Source organism: Stegostoma tigrinum, chromosome 6, assembly GCF_030684315.1.
Source record: "Stegostoma tigrinum isolate sSteTig4 chromosome 6, sSteTig4.hap1, whole genome shotgun sequence".
NCBI classification, from domain to species: domain Eukaryota; kingdom Metazoa; phylum Chordata; class Chondrichthyes; order Orectolobiformes; family Stegostomatidae; genus Stegostoma; species Stegostoma tigrinum.
The window spans coordinates 113,206,831-113,227,278 of record NC_081359.1 but is presented as its reverse complement, the minus strand read 5'-3'; the positions used below and the strand labels follow the sequence as shown (position 1 = coordinate 113,227,278).

The 20,448-nt window shown below is 46.0% G+C and overlaps 1 protein-coding gene across 3 annotated transcripts in view; it reads right to left on the bottom strand.

Moving 5' to 3' along the window:
* apbb1 (amyloid beta (A4) precursor protein-binding, family B, member 1 (Fe65)) overlaps positions 1 to 20,448 on the bottom strand; it is a 124,764-nt gene that overhangs the window by 14,428 nt on the left and 89,888 nt on the right. For 2 of the 3 annotated variants that reach the window (XM_059646897.1, XM_059646895.1), the window contains exons 10-11: positions 19,022 to 19,105; positions 10,603 to 10,668 (exon numbers count right to left, since the gene is read on the bottom strand). In XM_059646897.1, coding sequence (XP_059502880.1) covers positions 10,603 to 10,668; positions 19,022 to 19,105 — 150 coding nt within the window. The remainder of the gene's footprint in view (positions 1 to 10,602; positions 10,669 to 19,021; positions 19,106 to 20,448) is intronic. The other variant, XM_059646896.1, reaches the window with a different exon arrangement.

The window sequence follows — 20,448 nt, the reverse complement described above, 5'->3', positions numbered from 1 at the left end:
TACGAAGGGGAAATCGTGCTTGACTAATCTTCTGGAATGTTTTGAGGATGTAACTATGAAGATGGATAAGGGAGAACCAGTGGATGTGGTATACCTGGACTTTCAGAAAGCCTTTGATAAAGTCCCACCCAGGAGATTAGTGAGCAAAATTAGGGCACATGGTATTGGGGGCAAAATACTGGCTTGGATTGAAAATTGGCTGGCTGACAGGAAGCAAAGAGTAGTGATAAACGGGTCCCTTTCGGAACGGCAGGCAGTGACCAGTGGTGTTCCACAAGGTTCGGGACAGCAGCTATTTACAATATACATTAATGATATAGATGAAGGCATTAAAAGTAATATTAGTAAATTCGCTGATGACACAAAGCTGGGTGGCAGTGTGAAATGTGAGGAGGATGTTATGAGAATACAGGGTGACTTGGACAGGCTAGGTGAGTGGGCGGATGCATGGAAGATGCAGTTTAATGTGGATAAATGTGTGGTTATCCACTTTGGTGGCAAGAACAGGAAGGCAGATTACTATCTCAATGGAGTCAAGTTAGTTAAGGAGAAGTACAACGAGATCTGGGTGTTCTTGTACATCAGTCAATGAAAGCAAGCATGCAGGTACAGCAGGTTGTGAAGAAAGCTAATGGCATGCTGGCCTTCATAACAAGAGGAATTGAGTATAGGAGCAAAGAGGTCCTTCTGCAGCTGTACACGGCCCTGGTGAGACCGCACCTGGAGTATTGTGTACAGTTTTGGTCTCCAAATTTGAGGAAGGACATTCTGGCTATTGAGAGAGTGCAGCGTAGGTTCACGAGGTCAATTCCCGGAATGGCGGGACTATCATATGTTGAAAGATTGGAGCGACTGGGCTTGTATACTCTTGATTTTAGGAGGATGAGAGGGGTTCTGATTGAGACGTATGAGATTATTAAGGGATTGGACAATCTGGAGGCAGGAAGCATGTTTCCGTTGATGGGGGAGTCCAGAACCAGAGGACACAGTTTAAAAATAAGAGGTAGGCCATTTAGAACAAAGTTGAGGAGAAACTTCTTCACCCAGAGAGTGGTAGATATATGGAATGCTCTGGCCCAAATGGCAGTGGAGGCCAAGTCTCTGGATAGTTTCAAGAAAGAGAGAGATAGAGCTCTTAAAGATAGTGGAATCAAGGGTTAAGGGGATAAGGCAGGAAGAGGATACTGATTGTGGATAATCAGCCATGATCATAACGAATGGTGGTGCTGGCTCGAAGGGCCTAATGGCCTACTCCTGCACCTATTGTCTATTGTCTATAAAATCTTTAAAGATCAACAGAAAGCCATTAAAAAAGCTACAAAGGGAAGTAGGATGGATTATGAGAATAAACTAGCTCAGAATATAAAGACATATAGCAAAATTTTCTATAAATATACAAAACGAAGAAGAGTGGCTAAGGTAAACATTGGTCCTTTAGAGGATGAGAAAGGGGATTTAACAATGTGAGCTGAGGAAATGGCTGAGGCGTTGAATAGATATTTTGTTAGTCTTTACAGCGGAAGACACAACATGCCAATAATTGATGACAGGGAGGCTATGTCAGGTGAGGCCCTAGAAATGATCATTATCACTAAAGAGATTGTGTTGGGCGAGCGAATGGGGCTAAAGGTAGACAAGTCTCCTGGCCCTGATGGATTGCAGCCCAGGGTACTAAAAGAGATGGAGGGAGTAATAGCAGCCGCACCTGTGACAATTTACCAAAATTTGCTGGACTCTGGGGCAGTTCTGTCAGATTGGAAAACAGCAAATGTGACACCACTGTTTAAAACAGGAGCGAGTCAAAAGGTGGGTAACTATAGGCCATTAGCTTCACTTCTATAGTGGGGAAAATGCTTGAATCTATAATCAAGGAAGAAACAGCGAGACATCTGGATAGAAATTGTCCCATCGGGCAGATACAGCATGAGTTGATGAAAGGCAGGTCATGTTTAACTAAGATAACAAAGTGTAGAGCTGGATGAACACAGCAGGCCAAGCAGCATCAGACAAGATAGTGGAATTCTTTGAGGACGTTATGAGCACAGTTGACAATGGGGAACCAGCAGGTGTGGTGCGTCTGCATTTCGAGAAGGCATTTGGCAAGGTGCTGCACAAAAGGCTGGTGCATAAGATAAAGGTGCAGAGCGTCACAGTCATATATTAACATGGACGGAGGATTGGTTAACTAACAGGAAGCAAAGTGTGGGGATAAATAGGTTTTTTTTCGGTTGGTTATCAGTGGCTAGTGCCTCAGGGATCAGTGTAGGGACCACAGATGATTTATAGTTGGGGACCAAGTGCAGTGTGTCAACGTTCTCAGATGACACGAAGATGAATGGTAGAGCGATATCTGCAGAGGGATACAGATAGGTTAAGTGAACAGGTAAGGGTCTTACAGATGGAGTATAATGCTGGTAAATGTGAGGTCATCCATTTTGGTAGGAAGAACAGCCAAATGGATTATTATTTAAATGGAGAAAAATTGCAACACGCTGCAGTGCAGAGGGACCTGGGTGTCCTGGTGCATGAATCACAAAAAGTTGGTTTTTAGGTGCAGTAGGTCTTTAAGAAGGCAAATAGAATACTGTCCTTCATTGCCAGAGGGATGGAGTTTAAAAGCAGGGAGGTTATGCTGCAGTACATAGGGTGCTGATGAGGCCACACCTGGAGTACTGTGTGCAGTTTTGGTCTCCTCACTTGAGAAAGGATGAACTGGCACTGGAGGGGGTGCAGAGATTGATCTAGGTTGATTCTAGAGTTCAGAGGGATGGCTTATGAGGAGCAATTGAGTAGACTGGGACTAGAGTCATTGGAATTTAGAAGAACAGGGGGGATCTTATAGAAACACATAAAAATATGTAGGGAATAGCGAAGATAGAAGCAGGAAGGTTGTTCCACTGGGGAGTGAAACAGGAACTAGGAGGCATAGCCTCAAAATAAGGGGGAGCTGACTTGAGGAGGAACCTCTTCACCCAAAGGGCGCAAATCTGTAGAACTCCCTGCCCAGTGAGGCTATTCATTGTGTGCTTTTAAGGCAAGGATAGATTTTTTGAACAGTACACAAATTAAGGATTATGGTGAATGGGGAAGTAAGTGCAGCTGAGTCCACAAAAAGATCCACCATGATCTTATTGAATGATGGAGCAGGCTCGAGGGGCCAAATGGCCTACTCCTGCTTCTATTTCTTGTGTTCTTATCATTTGCTGGGCTCCCTCATCATTGAGGCTGGGGATGTTTGTGGATCATCTTCCTTTAATGAGTTGTTTTAATCGTCTACCACCATGATAGGATTGTAGAGTTTACAACATGGTCTTCACTTGGTGCTTTCCTTCCCACATTCGGCCTGATTGTCACTCACTAAATACTGTTGGCTGCTCAAGCAGTGGGGGAGTTTTGAGTGCAGATCATCTGGAACCAGAGTGTGTGTAAAACTAAAAGAAGTGGGGTTGTTCACCAATGACTGCATCATGTTCAGCACCATTCATGACTGCTCAGATACTGAAGCAGTCCATGACCAAATGTAACAAGACAATATCCGGCGTCAAGTAACATTCATGTCACACAAGTGCCATACAATGACCATCATCAACAAGAAAGAATCTAACGAGCATCCCTTGACATCTTGCTTGAAACCATCAAGGTAAACCAAACAGCTTGGTTAGCACTACATCCATAAACCAACTCACTCCAGTGCTAATGGTTAGTTGGTAGATTTCCTTCCCTGAAGAAAACTGGTGCATCAGATAGGCTTTAGAACAATTGACAATGGTTTCATGGCTATCAGTAAACCTGTAAAGCCAGATTTACTTTTATTGAATTCAAATTCCCTCCTTCATGTGGGAATCAAAGTTGTGTTCACAGAACTATAAATGGATTTCTGGAGAACTTGCCCAGTGATAATGCTACTACACGAACTACTTTCTCTATAGATACATAGAGTGCCTCCCCTACCTACACAGTACTCTCTGTCCCTCTCTAAGTCACTAGTGTAGATCGCAAACAGCCGAAGTCCCGATGATCCTTTCACACTTCAATAGTCACCACCTGCCAAATTGAAAATGTGTTAGAAATTGGGGTCCCTTCAAAACTGGATTTTCCCATTATTTATAGAGTTGCATGAGATTTCATTTAACCGTAATTAGCTTTCCAAAATTCTAGCATGGGAAAAGAAATACAAAGAATTACTAGAAAAACGGAGCTCACAATGCGTACTGAAATAATGTCAACAGTTTAACTGGAGCCAAACATGCTCCATTTATTTGCGTGTGGTTTACAAAAATAAGGAGGGTTTGTTCTTAGGAGAAATAAAAACTAACTTTCAAACGGAGGTAGACAAGGGGACAATAGTCATTCAATGTCCTCAATGGCTGTCCCATGGCCATTGGCTAATAGGGTTGACAGAGAAAATACCCTGCCCCTGGAACTATAACAGTAAGGATGAGTTCTCACGGGGGTATCTCTAATCCTGTGGCCCTCAGAAAGCCACACTTCTCCAGAGTGAAGATAGACCAGAAGATACAGATCGAAAAATTGCAGGTTTGATTTTAGAGTAATTAGGGCACGATGGTTGGCATAGGCTTGGAGACCAAAGGATCTGTTCCTGTGTACTTTTGCATTTGTTCATTTGCTCATTTCAAGAGCAAGAGGAAGATCCAGGGAAGAGATTCCTCATTCTTCATACAGGGCGCAGGATGCTGCCCCATTATCTTGCCAAAACCAACACATTCTGTGTAACAGCCAGTTTGTCCTAAGGTATTAATGAGCCATCTCCAATTGTGACGGTCACACACCTCTTTTCATCCAATTAACAAATGCATTATATCTAAACCACTGTTTCTTAATAAACTTAATAAACAATCAGAAAAGTGCTACAAATGTTAACTGCCTGTATCAGGCAACTGTGATTGCTAACTCCACCCCTCACCAAATCAACAAACCTCCATTTACCCTTACTCTTACACTTCCTGCTCTGTTAACCAATCCTTTAACTATTCTAAGACTCAACGCCTATGTCCTAATTTTGTGTTATCACCTTTTAGACGGTACTTTATTGAACACCTTTTGAGGATCCAGTTATACTACATCCACTGGTTCCGCTTGATCTATGCTGTTCGTAACATCTGCAAAAACTAAAGTTTATTAGGCAATACTTCCCTATCATAAAATTACTGATGAATGATTACTAAGTATTTTGTGAACATATCCTTAATAATAGATTCCAACATTTTCTCAATGACTCGCATCAGGTAAATTGACTTGTTCCTTGTTTCCTCCCTCACTGTTTTTGTTGATTAACTGTAATACCTTTGTTAATTTTGAAACTGCTGAGACCGTTCTAAAATCACAGAAACTTTGGAAAATCATCACTAGTGTATCCATTAACTGAGCAGCTACCCCTTTCATAACCAAAGAGTGTAAGCCATCAGCTGCTGTGGACATGTCAAATTGTAGTCCTATAAATTGCTTCAGTATTTTTCTTTGCTGATATTAATTGTTTTAAGCTCCACTCTGTTGTTAGCCCTTGGAGACCCTCCATTTCTAGTATGGTTCATTGCGTCTTAAATTGTGAAGATCAAAAAATAAGTATTTGTTAAATGTCTCTGCCATTTTGCTATTCCTCATTATAGTTATTCTCATCTCTATCCCAAGCATTTAGTTTAAAGGGATGGGGATGGAGCTTGTAGACGTGGGTGCGGGTGGGGAGGTCGGGAGGGGATAGGTCAGTCCGGGGAGGACTGACAGGTCAAGGGGGCGGGATGAGGTTAGAAAGTAGGAGATGGAGGTGAGCAGTTTCAAGGCCGAAGCTGGTTTTGATATCCTTTGTAAGATCCCTTGTGTAATTTTTGCCACCTGTCATCTTTTGTGGTTCTTTGTATCATTTTCATTCACCAGGATGTCCATTAGTTTTTGTATTTTGTCTGCACTTCCTTTTTATTCTTTAGTTGTCTCTGGATTTGGTTTTTGGTAAATTGATTTTAGCATTTAAGCTGGTTCTGAAACATTTTAAATTTGTTTTTTTTTGGGTACCTCCCACAGATCATCTTTTGTAATTTTATTCATTAACAGACAGTCCTTATCTCATCCCATTAAGCCAATCTTACATAAATCTGGAATATTAGTAACTGGTTCACATTTCTCTGTCTCAGTCATATTATCATCATTGTTACATCACTGTTCACACAAAGTCTGGTTGATAAATAAAGAAATCTAGGCTACATTGTTCCCAGGACAGTTTCCTACAGCAATCACTCAGATTTGCGCTGACCTGTTCACCTCTTTCAGCAGAAAGGTTAATCCTCATTTCAATACACTCTGGCTTTGCACTCCTGGGCTGTTCACTGCAGGTAAAAATATAGATGGACTGGAGTTTGAGACATTTCAGAAGGTCAATGAGGGACCTTCATTATGGATAGCAGAGTAGTGGGGGATTCCATTTATGGAACAACTCACAGCTTGGGGGAGGCGTAGAATCCATGTGTAGGGGACAGTGGCCACAGAAGCCAGAGAGTTGACCGCACAACTAAAGCTTTCTGGCCCATCATGTTTGTGTCAGTCATCAAAGATCTATCAATCCTCATTCCATTTTCCAACACTTGGTCCATAGCCTTGCATACTGTACTTTTCAAGGGTTCATCTAAATTCTTCTTATGTGACTATGCTTCCAGTCTCTACCAGCCTTTTAGGCAGTGAATTCCAGACACACACTACCCTCTGAGTGGAGGGGTAGGGCAGCAGGAAGTCATGGAGTGCGGAAGGTGTTGGGGGGGTGGGGTGCGGTGGGTGGGCGATTGTCTGTCTCAGGCTGAGCTCAGTGACATTTGTGAAGTTAAATAACTTGGCATCTCTACCGCAACTGGGAGAGGAAGAAGGCTGGAGAAAGGAGAAACTGCACAGCCACGAGCAGGGGACAGTTCTGGGGTTGACAGATTGCAGCTGACTTTTGTATTTGAGGAAGTAGATTGAGAATCCAGTCTCTGTATGACTCTGGCTGATCCCAGCACCACACTCTGGTCAATCTTAGCACAACCCCTCCCTGAGACTGCCTCTGAATAATTCCATATACTTATTGCTGCTATTCTGAGGGTTCAGTTGGATTCCTTTTTGAGAAAAAGACTGCAATACTGACATCAGTGAACAAGAAGCCCAGAATGGTGTGATGATCGAACTGGAATTCAGAGAGATAACAGATGGAGCGGGTGGGCACTTTACCACCTTCTGCACTCAAATATTCACTTTACAAACAGGTGCCAATACTTCAGCAGCACATACAAAAATATTTCAGAAACTAAAAACCATCATCTCTGTGTCTCACTCTGTTCTATGGGGTGGATGAGGGTTCAATGCTATATTTTTGCAGCATTTCCATCTGGGAACATTTACTCTGCTTTCTCTCCACAAATGGTGCCATTGGGTTTTTCTCTGCAATTTCTGATTTTTTTTTCTGATTTCCAGCATCTGCAATTCTTTTATTTTTTACTTCACAATGTTTCAAATCTTGCTTCAGAGAATCAATAATAAGCGCAGCGCGCACTGCAGGAGGGTCAGTGCTGAGGGAGCGGGCACTGTCAGAGGGTCAGCGCTGAGGGAGCGGGCACTGTCAGAGGGTCAGTGCTGAGGGAGCGCCGCAGTGTCAGAGGGTCAGTGCTGAGGGAGCAGGCACTGTCAGAGGGTCAGTGCTGAGGGAGAGCCGCACTGTCGGAGGGTCAGTGCTGAGGGAGCGCCGCACTGTCGGAGGGTCAGTGCTGAGGGAGAGCCGCACTGTCGGAGGGTCAGTGCTGAGGGAGAGCCGCACCGTCGGAGGGTCAGTGCTGAGGGAGAGCCGCACCATCGGAGGGTCAGTGCTGAGGGAGTGTCGCACTGTCGGAGGGTCAGTGCTGAGGGAGTGGGCACTGTCGGAGGGTCAGTGCTGAGGGAGCGCCGCACTGTCGGAGGGTCAGTGCTAAGGGAGCGCCGCACTGCCGGAGGGTCAGTGCTGAGGGAGCAGGCACTGTTGGAGGGTCAGTGCTGAGGGAGCGCCGCACCGTCAGAGGGTCAGTGCTGAGGGAGCGCTGCACCGTCGGAGGGTCAGTGCTGAGGGAGTGTCGCACTGTCGGAGGGTCAGTGCTGAGGGAGCGCCGCACTGTCGGAGGGTCAGTGCTGAGGGAGCGCGCACTGTCGGAGGGTCAGTGCTGAGGGAGAACCGCACTGTCGGAGGGTCAGTGCTGAGGGAGCGCCGCACTGTCGGAGGGTTAGTGCTGAGGGAGCGCCGCACTGTCGGAGGGTTAGTGCTGAGGGAGCGCCGCACTGTCGGAGGGTCAGTGCTGAGGGAGTGTCGCACTGTCGGAGGGTCAGTGCTGAGGGAGCGCCGCACTGTCGGAGGGTTAGTGCTGAGGGAGCGCCGCACTGTCGGAGGGTCAGTGCTGAGGGAGCGCCGCACTGTCGGAGGGTCAGTGCTGAGGGAGAACCGCACTGTCAGAGGGTCAGTTCTGAGGGAGCGCCACACTGTTGGAGGGTCAGTGCTGAGGGATAGCCACACTGTCGGAGGGTCAGTGCTGAGGGAGCACCGCACTGTCGGAGGGTCAGTGCTGAGGGAGCACCGCACTGTCGGAGGGTCAGTGCTGAGGGAGCACCGCACTGTCGGAGGGTCAGTGCTGAGGGAGTGCCGCACTGTCGGAGGGTCAGTGCTGAGGGAGCGCCGCACTGTCGGAGGGTCAGTGCTGAGGGAGTGCCGCACTGTCGGAGGGTCAGTGCTGAGGGAGTGCCGCACTGTCGGAGGGTCAGTGCTGAGGGAGCACCGCACCGTCGGAGGGTCAGTGCTGAGGGAGCACCGCACTGTCGGAGGGTCAGTGCTGAGGGAGCGCCGCACTGTTGGAGGGTCAGTGCTGAGGGAGTGCCGCACTGTCGGAGGGCTGTATTTTGATAGGGCAGCACTATTCCTTGGTTAAGAATGCGGGTCAGGTATTTGAGTTCAATTACTACTTGTTCATTTCTGTGTCAACTGTTGCATATATCTGCAGGTTCTGAGCTTAAAAGATGCTGTGGAGCAATACTGTGGTAATTATGAACATAGAACAGTGCAGCACAGTACAGGCCCTTCGGCCCACCATGTTGTGCCGAACCTTTACCCGAAACCTAAGGTCTATCTAACCTCTACTGCTACCTTATACTATCATCCATTTCCCTATCTAATAGCTGCTTAAATGCCCCTCATGAGGCTGACTCCGCTACCCTCTCCGGCAACGCATTCCACGCCCTGACCACTCCCTGAGTAAAGAACCAACCTCTGATGTCTCCCCTATATCTACCTCCTTTCACTTTAAAACTACGTCTCCTCGTAATAGCTACCTCCACCCTAGGGAAAAGTCTCTGGCTGTCCACTCTATCTATACCTCTGATCATATTGTACACTTCTATCAAGTCAGCTCTCATCCTTTGTCATTCTAAAGAGAAAAGCCCTAGCTCTCTCAACCGTTCCTCGTAAGAACTTCCCTCCATTCCAGGCAACATCCTGGTAAATCTCCTCTGCACCTTTTCCAACACTTCCACATCATTCCTGTAATGAGGTGACCAGAACTGGACACAATACTCCAGACGTGGCTGAACCAGGCTTTTGTATAGCTGGAGCATAATCACAGCTCTTGAACTCAATCCCTCTATGAATGAAAGCTAACACAGCATACGCCTTCTTAACAACTCTATCCACCTGAGCGGCAGCTTTCATGGAACTGTGAACATGAACCCCAGGATCCCTCTGCTCCTCCACAATGCCAAGACTCTTTCCATTAATTCTCTCTCTGCAACACACATCCTTTCCCAGCTTTGATAATCAAGGTCATTACCCAGAGAGCAAAAATTTGAAGGACTACAGAGGTAAGGCAGGCTTAGCAAGGGCAGTTTAGAGTCAAGCACATTGCTGTTGGTTTGGGGTCATACGTAGAGCAGACCAAGTAACAACGCCAGTTTCATTCCCTGAAGGGGCATTAGTGAGTCAGATGAATGTTCCAGCAACCAACAATGATTACCTTGTCATCGTTCAACTTTAATTCCAGATTATTGTTTTTAAAATTTAATTCGAGTTCCACCATCTGCCGTGGTGGGATTCAAAACAAAGTCCCCCGAGCATTATCTGAATCTCTGGATTACTAGATCAGTGATACTACCACTGGGTCTCCCAAATAGGTGAGTGAAAGGTTGGAAGTAGCAGAGGAAGTTGATTGAATAGTCTCAATCTCAGTGACAAACAAGTTCTATGAGACTCTCACATCTGTTGGAGCTGAGGGTGAGGATGAGGGCAAGGGGATGGGGGGAGAGGTGTCAGAAGAGTTTTATCGTGAAGAAATAGAATGAAAAGTTATCTGTGCATTCAGAAATCCAATAATGACAGTTTCAGCAGCTGAGAGAAAGACTCAGTCTTGTTCTATGTTTAACATGTTTTCAAAATTCCCTTCAGCATCACTGGCTCAGGTGGCATCTGCTACCCATCCTGAATCCCTTGAGGAAGTGGGGATCTAGGAGAACATGCAGACTGCAATACATTGTGTGTTTTTCCATTAACTACAATCATCCACAAACATATGTAGAGAACTCAAGCTCCTGGTGCCTAGCAGCAGTTTAGCTCCCTACCTGATCTCTGCATCCCTGACCCACGATTGGCTCCCAGCATCCCTGATCTCCAGATGTGCCTAGTGTCTGATAAGAGGAAGGCTCATTTGTGAAATCTTGAGCATTTATTAAAAAAAACTGCTTGTTTTAAAATGTTACTAAGCTGATAGGTTAGAGGTCATGGCTGGATGAGAAGACATAACAGCAGTGTTAGTACAGACATGTCAGTCTCTCCTACTGTCGGGAAGACGAGGGAAAAACAAACTAAAAATAAATATTTACCAAAATGTCAACAATTAGCCTTTGGCTTGTACAAACTGCTGTGAGCAAACTGGCTACTACATTTCACAAGTAGCTGAGAGGAAGGGGGTGCGGGAGCCATTCAGAAAAGGTTTAGTAGGCTCATACCTGAAATTAGAGAGTTGTCTGATGAGGAAAATTTGGACAAGCTTGGCTTGTATCCAAAGGAGCTCAGAAGAATAAGAGGTGACTTAATTGAAACATAAAAGATCATAAGAAGCCTGGACTGGGCAGGGAATGTGAAAAAGATATTTCTTCTTGTGGGAGAATCTTGACACAGGGCTCACTGATTGAAAAACAGCCTGGTCATTTTGGACAGAGATGTTTCTGTAAAGAGAGTTGAAGCACAGTCATTGAATATCGTGAAGACAGAAGTAGATTTTTAAGAATTCATCTGTGGGATGTGAGAGTCACTGGCTGGCCAGCATTTATTGTCCATGAGAGATAATGGGAACTGCAGATGCTGGAGAATTCCAAGATAATAAAATGTGAGGCTGGATGAACACAGCAGGCCAAGCAGCATCTCAGGAGCACAAAAGCTGACGTTTCGGGCCTAGACCCTTCATCAGAGAGGGGGATGGGGAGAGGGACCTGGAATAAATAGGGAGAGAGGGGGAGGCGGACCGAAGATGGAGAGTAAAGAAGATAGGTGGAGAGAGTATAGGTGGGGAGGTAGGGAGGGGATAGGTCAGTCCAGGGAAGACGGACAGGTCGAGGAGGTGGGATGAGGTTAGTAGGTAGATGGGGGTGCGGCTTGGGGTGGGAGGAAGGGATGGGTGAGAGGAAGAACCGGTTAGGGAGGCAGAGACAGGTTGGACTGGTTTTGGGATGCAGTGGGTGGGGGGGGAAGAGCTGGGCTGGTTGTGTGGTGCAGTGGGGGGAGGGGACGAACTGGGCTGGTTTAGGGATGCAGTAGGGGAAGGGGAGATTTTGAAACTGGTGAAGTCCACATTGATACCATTAGGCTGCAGGGTTCCCAGGCGGAATATGAGGTGCTGTTCCTGCAACCTTCAGGTGGCATCATTGTGGCAGTGCAGGAGGCCCATGATGGACATGTCATCTAAAGAATGGGAGGGGGAGTGGAAATGGTTTGCGACTGGGAGGTGCAGTTGTTTGTTGCGAACTGAGCGGAGGTGTTCTGCAAAGCGGTCTCCAAGCCTCCGCTTGGTTTCCCCAATGTAGAGGAAGCCACACCGGGTACAGTGGATGCAGTATACCACATTGGCAGATGTGCAGGTGAACCTCTGCTTAATGTGGAATGTCATCTTGGGGCCTGGGATAGGGGTGAGCGAGGAGGTGTGGGGGCAAGCGTAGCACTTCCTGCGGTTGCAGGGGAAGGTGCCGGGTGTGGTGGGGTTGGAGGGCAGTGTGGAGCGAACAAGGGAGTCACAGAGAGAGTGGTCTCTCCGGAAAGCAGACAGGGGTGGGGATGGAAAAATGTCTTCGGTGGTGGGGTCGGATTGTAAATGGCGAAAGTGTCGGAGGATGATGCGTTGTATCCGGAGGTTGGTAGGGTGGTGTGTGAGAACGAGGGGGATCCTCTTAGGGCGGTTGTGGCGGGGGCAGGGTGTGAGGGATGTGTTGCGGGAAATACGGGAGACGCGGTCAAGGGCGTTCTCGATCACTGTGGGGGGAAAGTTGCGGTCCTTGAAGAACTTGGACATCTGGGATGTGCGGGAGTGGAATGTCTTATCGTGGGAGCAGATGCGGCGGAGGCGGAGGAATTGGGAATAGGGGATGGAATTTTTGCAGGAGGGTGGGTGGGAGGAGGTGTATTCTAGGTAGCTGTGGGAGTCGGTGGGCTTGAAATGGATTTATTGTCCATCCCTAGTTAGCCCCTTGAGAAGGCGGTGGTGAGCTGCCTTTTTGAACCGCTGCAGTCCTCCTGCTGTGGATTTACCAACAATGCTATGAAGGAGGAATTCCAGGATTTTGACCCAGCGACAGCAAAGGAACGGCAATATATTTCCAAGTCAGGATGGTGACTGGATTGGAGGGGAACTTGAAGGTTGTGGTGTTGCCATGTATCTGCTTCCCTTGTCCTTCTAGATGGAAGTGGTTGTGGGTTTGGAAGGTGCTGTCTGAGGATCTTTGGTGAACTTCTGCAGTGCACTGTAGATAGTGCACAGTGCCGGTGGTAGAGGGAGTGGATGCTTGTGGATGTGGTGCCAATTAAGTTGTCTGCTTTGTCCTGGATGGTGTCAAGCTTCTTAGGTGTTGTTGGAGCTGCATCTACCCAGGCAAGAGGGGAGTATTCCATCACACTCCTGATTCGTGCCCTGTAGATAGCGAAAGTCTCTGGGGAGTCAGGTGGTGAGTTATTCACTTAGTGTTTCCAGCATCTGACCTGCTCTTGCAGCCGCTGTGTTTATGCGGCAAATCTAATCGAGTTTCTGGTGACTGATAACCCCCAGATGCTGACATTGGGCAATTCAGTGACAGTAACGCCAGTGAATGTCCGAGGGCGGTGGTTAGATTGTCTCTTATTGGTGATGGTCATAGCCTGGCATCTGTGTGATACAAATGTCACTTGGTACTTATAACCCCAGGATGGTTATTGTCCAGATCTTGATGCATTCAAACATGGAATCTAAGGAGTCATGAATGGAGCTGAACATTATGCAATAATCATCAAACATCCACATCTCTAACCTTATGATGGAGGGAATGCGAAGCAGCTGAAGATGGCTGAAAACTTCTCAGGAGTAAGTGGGATTTGATCTCACAATCAGATCAGCAAACATGTTACTAAATCTCAGAGAAGGCTCAATGAGCTACGACTGCTGTACGTTTGTATGCATTTTCAAGTCAGAGAGGCTGACTTAGTGAGTAGTTTTATGAGAGATGAGTGAAATGTGATGAGCTGCCTTGTGAGGGAAGATGTCAGAATATGAGGCAGGAAGAGAGGACCTGTGATAAGAGGCTAACTGACGAGTCATGGACAACTGTGACCCTCTCTAACTGCAGACCCTGCCCTCTGCAACCTATTGGTCCTGCCTTCTATTGCTGGGTACTGCCCCCTGTAATCATGGTTGCCACCCCCTCTAGCCATTGCCCCCACTCCCTCTAACTGTGGACAGTGACCCCTGGAAACGCGAACCATGGCCTTCAGCACCCATAACTGCAAACCACAGCTGGCCAGTACAGGAGGCGATGAGCCCCGTTGTGCATGCACTAATTCCACACATGAGCTGTGCAATTCTCGTTCCAACTTGGTGCTCGATGGTTGTCGGTGATGATACTCTGATTGCTTTTTTCTAAACTTATTCTAGAGTGTGACACTGTAATCTTAATGTTCAACCAATATCCCAGGATAGTGTGTTGCTTCACAGGTGCCAGGGGCCCGGGGGTGGAGGGACAGTTGGGGTGTGAGTGTGTGTGTGAGAGTGTGTGTATGAGAGAGAGTGTGTGTGTGAATGTGTGTATGAGAGTGTGTATGAGAGTGTGTGTAAGAGTGTGTGTGTGAGTGCGTGCGTGAGTGCGTGCGTGAGTGCGTGCGTGAGTGCGTGCGTGAGTGCGTGTGTATGAGAGAGAGTGTGTGTGTGAATGTGTATGAGAGAGAGTGTGTGTGTGAGTGTGTGTGTGAGTGTGTGTGTGAGTGTGTGTGTGTGAGTGCGTGTGTGTGAGTGCGTGTGTGTGAGTGCGTGTGTGAGTGCGTGTGTGAGTGCGTGTGTGAGTGCGTGTGTGAGTGTGGTGGGGGGGGGTGGTGGAGGTGAAGAGGTAGGGTGGGAAGAGCAGCCAGAAGTTATTGTGCATGTTGGCACTAATGTATAGCCATGAATAGGGTTGAGATCCTGAAGATTGATTGTAGGGAACTAGGAAAAAAGTTAAAAACCAGGACCTCTAACATGGTAATCTACCAATTACTTCCAGTGCCATGTGCTAGTGAGGGTAAGAACAGGAGGATATGGTAGATTACTGTGTGGCTAAAGACTTGGTGCAGGGGGCAGGGATTCAGATTCCTGGATCATTGGGATCTTTTCTGGGGCAGAGGTGACCTGTTCAAGACAGTCAGGTTACTCCTGAGTTGGAGGGAAGATTTGCTACTGCTAGTGCCGCAAGGAAGGTTTAAACTAGATTGGTGGGGGAGGCGGGAGGGGGGCTCCTTAACAGCAGGGAGGCAAGTGCGAGGCTGGAAGGGGATATAGTAATCAGAAATAGCAACAGACAGGTCAGGCTGGGATAGGACAGGGAGCAAGGAATGCCTGTTGGATTAAACTGCATCTGTTTCAATGCAAGGCAGCTGACAGGTAAGGTCAGTTAACTCAGGGTGCGGATAGGTACGTGGGGCTGGGATACTATAGCCATTACAAAAACATGGCTAAGGGAGAGTCAAGACTGGCAGCTTAATGTGCCAGGGTACAGCTGCTTTCGGCAGTTCAGAGGTGCAGGAATGTAGGGAGGGGGGGTTACATTTTTGATTAAGGGGAGTATCACAGAGGTAGCCAGAGATGAAATAACTGAGGATCATTCAGTGAGGCTTTGTGGGTGGAACTAAGAAATAAGAAAGGGCTGGTGATGTTATTGTGGTTGTACTATAGGCCTCCAAATAGTTAATGGGAATTAAAGGAACAAATATGAGGGAAATTGCAGAGACTTGCAGGAGCAATAGAGTTATCATAGTGGGGCATTTTAATTTTCCTAACACAGACTGGGGCCTCCACAATGTTAAGGGCTTATATGGGGTGGAATTTGTTAAATGGGTTCGGAAAGCAGTACGTAGAGGGTTCTACTTGGGAAGGGGCAAAACTTGACCTGCACTTGGGAAACAGGGTGGGACAGGTGACTGAGGTGACAGTGGGACAGCACATTGGGACCAGTGACCGTAGTTCTATTAATTTTAAAATCATTATGGAGAAGGACAAAATTGGTCCACAGGTTCAAGTTCTGAACTGGGACAAGGCAGATTTAGATGGAATTAGATAGGAGTTTGCAGGGGTTGATTGTAGTATTTGTTTACAGGCAAAGGGACCTTTGGCAAGTGGGAGGCGTTTAAAAGATGACAGAGTTCAACGTCTATGTGTTCTTGTGAGGGTGAAGGCCAAGGTTGGCAGGAATAGGGAACCCTGGGAAACAGAGATATTTATGGCATTGATGGAAAAAAGGAGGCATGGCTCAGGTACAGGCAGCTGGGATCGAGGGAATCCCTGCAGGTATACAGGATTTTACTGAAGAAGGAAATCAGGACGACAAAAAGGGGGCACAAGGTTGTTTTGGCTGCGAAGGCTTGGGTGAAATCAAAGAGATTCTAAGTATATTAAAGAAGAATGAATAACTAGAGAGAGAATAGGATCACTTCAAGATGAAAGTGGACATGTATGCGTGGAACCACAGGAGATGGGTGAGGTCCTCAATGAATATTTCTCTTCTGTGTTTACCGTGGGAAAGACATGAAGACTCGGGGACTTGGGGAAGTTGGTGGCCACATCTTGGGAACAGCCCATATCACAGTAGAAGTGGTGTTGAAAGTATTAGGATGTATGAAGGTGGATAAATCCTGATCCTGACCAGATATATGCAAGAACCCTACAAGAGGCTAGAGAAGAAATTGTGGGGGCCCTGGCTGATAATATTTGCCTCATCGCTAGCCACGGGTCAGGTTCCGGAAGACTGGAGGGTAGCGAATGTTGTGCCCTTGTTCAAGAAGGGCTGCAAACAGAAACATGGAAATTATAGGCCAGTAAGCTTAATGTCTATGGTAGATAAGTTACTTGAGAAGATTCTGAGGGATAAGATATACACGCATTTAGAAAGACATGGTTTGTTTCGGCGTAGTCAGTGTGGTTTCGTGCGTGGGAGATCATGCCTCACAAATTTCTTAGGGTTCTCTGATGAAGTGACCAGGAAGGTTGAGGAGGGCAGAGTGGTAGATAGATTTCAATAAGGCCTCTGATAAGGTTCCATATGGTAGGCTGCTCTGGAAGGTTGGATCACATGGAATCCAGGGAGAGGTGGCAAATTGGATACACAATTGGCTTGATGTAGGAAGCAGAGGGTAATAGTGGAAGGATGCTGGTCGGACTGGAGGCCTGTGACTTGTGGGGTGCCTCTGGGGTTGGTGCTGGGCCCATTGCTGTTTGTTATCTATATCACTAATGTGTGTGAGAATGTACAGGGCACGATTAGTAATTTTGTGGATGACACTGAAATAGGCAATATAATGGACAGTGAAGTGCTGGGAAATGGGGTTAGCATGGATGAACATTTTGGACGGCATGAACTAGTTTGGGCTGAAGGGCCTGTCTCCTTGCTGTAGGACACTATGATTCCCAGACAATTCCTTGTTCTCCATGCTCCTCGTACAAATCCTCAATTATCTGCAAGTAGAAATGCTTACACCCTCAAACACTTTTGCTGTTCTGGATCTTGCCACTAAATTCCCTAAAACTCCCCTGCTCTGTCACTACAGGCCAGGTTCATCACATTATCTAGTATTCCTGCCTTTAGGAGAGCATCTCAGGTGATTTACACTATTCCAATAGTTTTCAGACATCAGCACACCATCTTCACTCTCACCCATCCTCTCTATTTTGCTAACACCATCTTTGACTAACAGAACCACTGCTCAATCCTTTACAGTGCTTTAATATTCAGATCTCAATCCTTGTCATCCTTCAATCACAATTATCAGATTGCATTTCTTTAGTTCTGATGCACTCTGTTCATCTGTTTCTTTCAAATGCTGCAGATATAGATAAATTTTGAATGCATTCAGTTGACGAGCCTTCAGTTTTGCTATTTCTAAACTTATGCATTAAATTACAACTACATTGGAACTTTCTCTCTGTTCTGTCACCACTGTCAGTTTTTCATTTACTGTATAAGTATTTTTCTCTTGCCATGTCTCTAATCTTTGATTTACCACATTGTCCCAAATTTGATCCCTTACCCCATGATTTCAGTTTAAAACTCTATTTCCCTAGTTACATTGCTCACAAGAATACTGCTCCTAGCGTGAGTCAGGTGCAGACTGTTCTAACAAGACAACCCCAGCTCTCAATGGCATTAATGCTGATGCCTCATTAACCAAGCCAACTTCTACTGATAACAAAGTGTGAAATCGGATGAACACAGCAGGCCAAGTAGCATCTCAGGAGCACAATAACTGACGTTTCGAGCCTAGACCCTTCATCACTTCTACTGCACCAGACTTTGAGCAAGACATTCATTCTCTTTAATCTTAGTTGCGTATATCAGTTTTCACATGGTAGAGAGCCTCTTATAGCCTCTGCTTTGTAATTGGTGCATAATTCTACCTACTCACTATGCAGGACTTCTTTCTTTGTCCTTCTTCTATCCTGTGGACCAGAGTGAGGAGGTCCCGCCTGCATCCACTGGAGATTGCTCTCCAGTCCTGAACATTTCCTGAGTTCTGGCACTGGGAAAATAACAGTCACCTGGACTCTCATTCTTTTCTGCATAGACTGGGTTCAATTGCTATCACCACACGGTCCCCAACAATCACTACATTTCACTTTGCTGCACATTCTTGAATGGATTCCCGCTCCCCAGCATCATAGTCAGTTACCTTGTGCACCCTGCAGACCTTACTCTCGACTAGACAAATGAAGGATCCTGAAAGGATTCTGAAAAAGGATTCTGACACATTAACTCTGATTTCTTTACACAGGTGCTGCCAGACCATTTTCATCAGTTTCTGTTTTGGATCCCAAAACCTGTTGGACAATGACAAAGGTTGAGGTTCCTAAACTCCCATCCATTGGGGCCCCTTCCCTACTTTACAGGTCATCACACACTCCTGTCCCTGAACACTGACCAAATCAGAATTGTAACTGAGCTCTCAAATAAAACATCCAGGTAACCCATGCACATATATAGTCGTACAAAGAGAGGAGATCAGGCTGGGAAAAGAAAATTATTAAAAAGTCATTCAACCAAGACAGAATTAACAGTAAAATAGAGAAATGTTGATGACAGGAGGAAAAAGACGGTTACAAAGTGGAACTGGATTTGTTATACTCTCATTAAGGACAACAGATGTGGAAGATTAAGTAGGGCTGGAGTGAGAAGCAGACCCTATTCCTCAATTCCAGCCATTGCCATTACCAATAATTATGAAAGATGAAGGTTAGGAACAAGCATTAATGTCTGGGCCGTTCAGCTGAGTTTCCTTTCTTACCTACAGGCTTCGTCACTGGAATATTTCCCAAGTACAGCACTTGGAACCTTTGAACAAGCTCACTCTTGGGCACTGGAAATTCCACTGCAGACAAGGGAACACAAGACAGAAAGGAAGTCTTAGATGGTACAAATTTAACACAAAGTAATGGTCACTGACATACAGTCATGCTCCCATGAAGAGCTGCTGAGGAAATTCATCAATGACAACAATCGTATAGTAGCAATGCCAGATTTAATCTTCACTCAGATGGTGTTTGCAACTTACTGTTTCCTCTGGGGTCTCATCAGTGGCAGCACTAACCCAAGCCAGAGAACATGAGCATTGTGCCAGCTCCTCCATAATGACTGATCGAACAGCTTCGAATAAATGGAATGAACATGAGTATTTTTAACCTAATTAGGTTACAATGAGGGTACAAAGGCAGAACTGATGTTATGAAGGTTTCGTATTTAATATTTGTGTGAACTTGAATTTGTATAACTTTGGAAATGCCTATACTGTTTTACTTTCTTAAAAGAAATCCATGAAAAGACTTGGAACATTTATTAACAAGGTATTTCTCGGAAAACACACGGTTCCACTGTTGAGAACATCACTACTTTTATTTTTCTCCTTTTTGGTTCGGAACTGAGAGTTGCAGTTAAGAGTTGAACTTTGAACAGCAGCTTGTTTGAAAAACAAGAGAGAACAAAAGACAACAAAGTGTGGAGCTGGAGGAAGGGTCCTGACCCAAAACATCAACTTTCCTGTTCGTTTGGTGCTGCCTGGCCTGCTGTGCTCCTCCAGCTCCATACTGTGTTATCCCTAACTCCAGCATCTGCTGTTCTTGCTATCTCAGAGAATAAAAGACAGATGTTCGAGGTTGGGAACTGGCCTAGAAAGATAGTGCTGATTAATTATTGCTCAAGGGAAATGCAAATGTTTTGGCACCGGGATGTTGATGTGCTCAGTGTCTGGCAGCTGATCGGTCAAAGTAGGATTGGTACTGGCCAGCCAATCACAAAGAATATTGAAGAACAGGGGGGAAAAAAAACAAAGCACACCAGCTCTGACTGGGCTTTGGGCAGGGGGCAGTTTTGTTTTGGAAGTTTCCGGATTGGGCGGCTTTTTGGTTTTGCTCTCTGTGTGCCTCTCTCATTATTCTCCAGTTATCAATTTGTTCAAAGCTCAGACAATAGATTCCATTCTGTAGGAATCAAGTAAAAGCCTCTAGAAGATCGGAATGACAGGTCCGCACATCAAGGGCCGAAGGGCCTGTACTGTCCTGTAATGTTCTATGTTCTATTTTCTATGAAAGCTGCCACCCAGGTGGATAGAGTTGTTAAGAAGGCGTATGGTGTGTTAGCTTTCATTAATAGAGGGATTGAGTTCAAGAGCTGTGAAGTTATGCTCCAGCTATACAAAAGCCTGGATCGGCCACATTG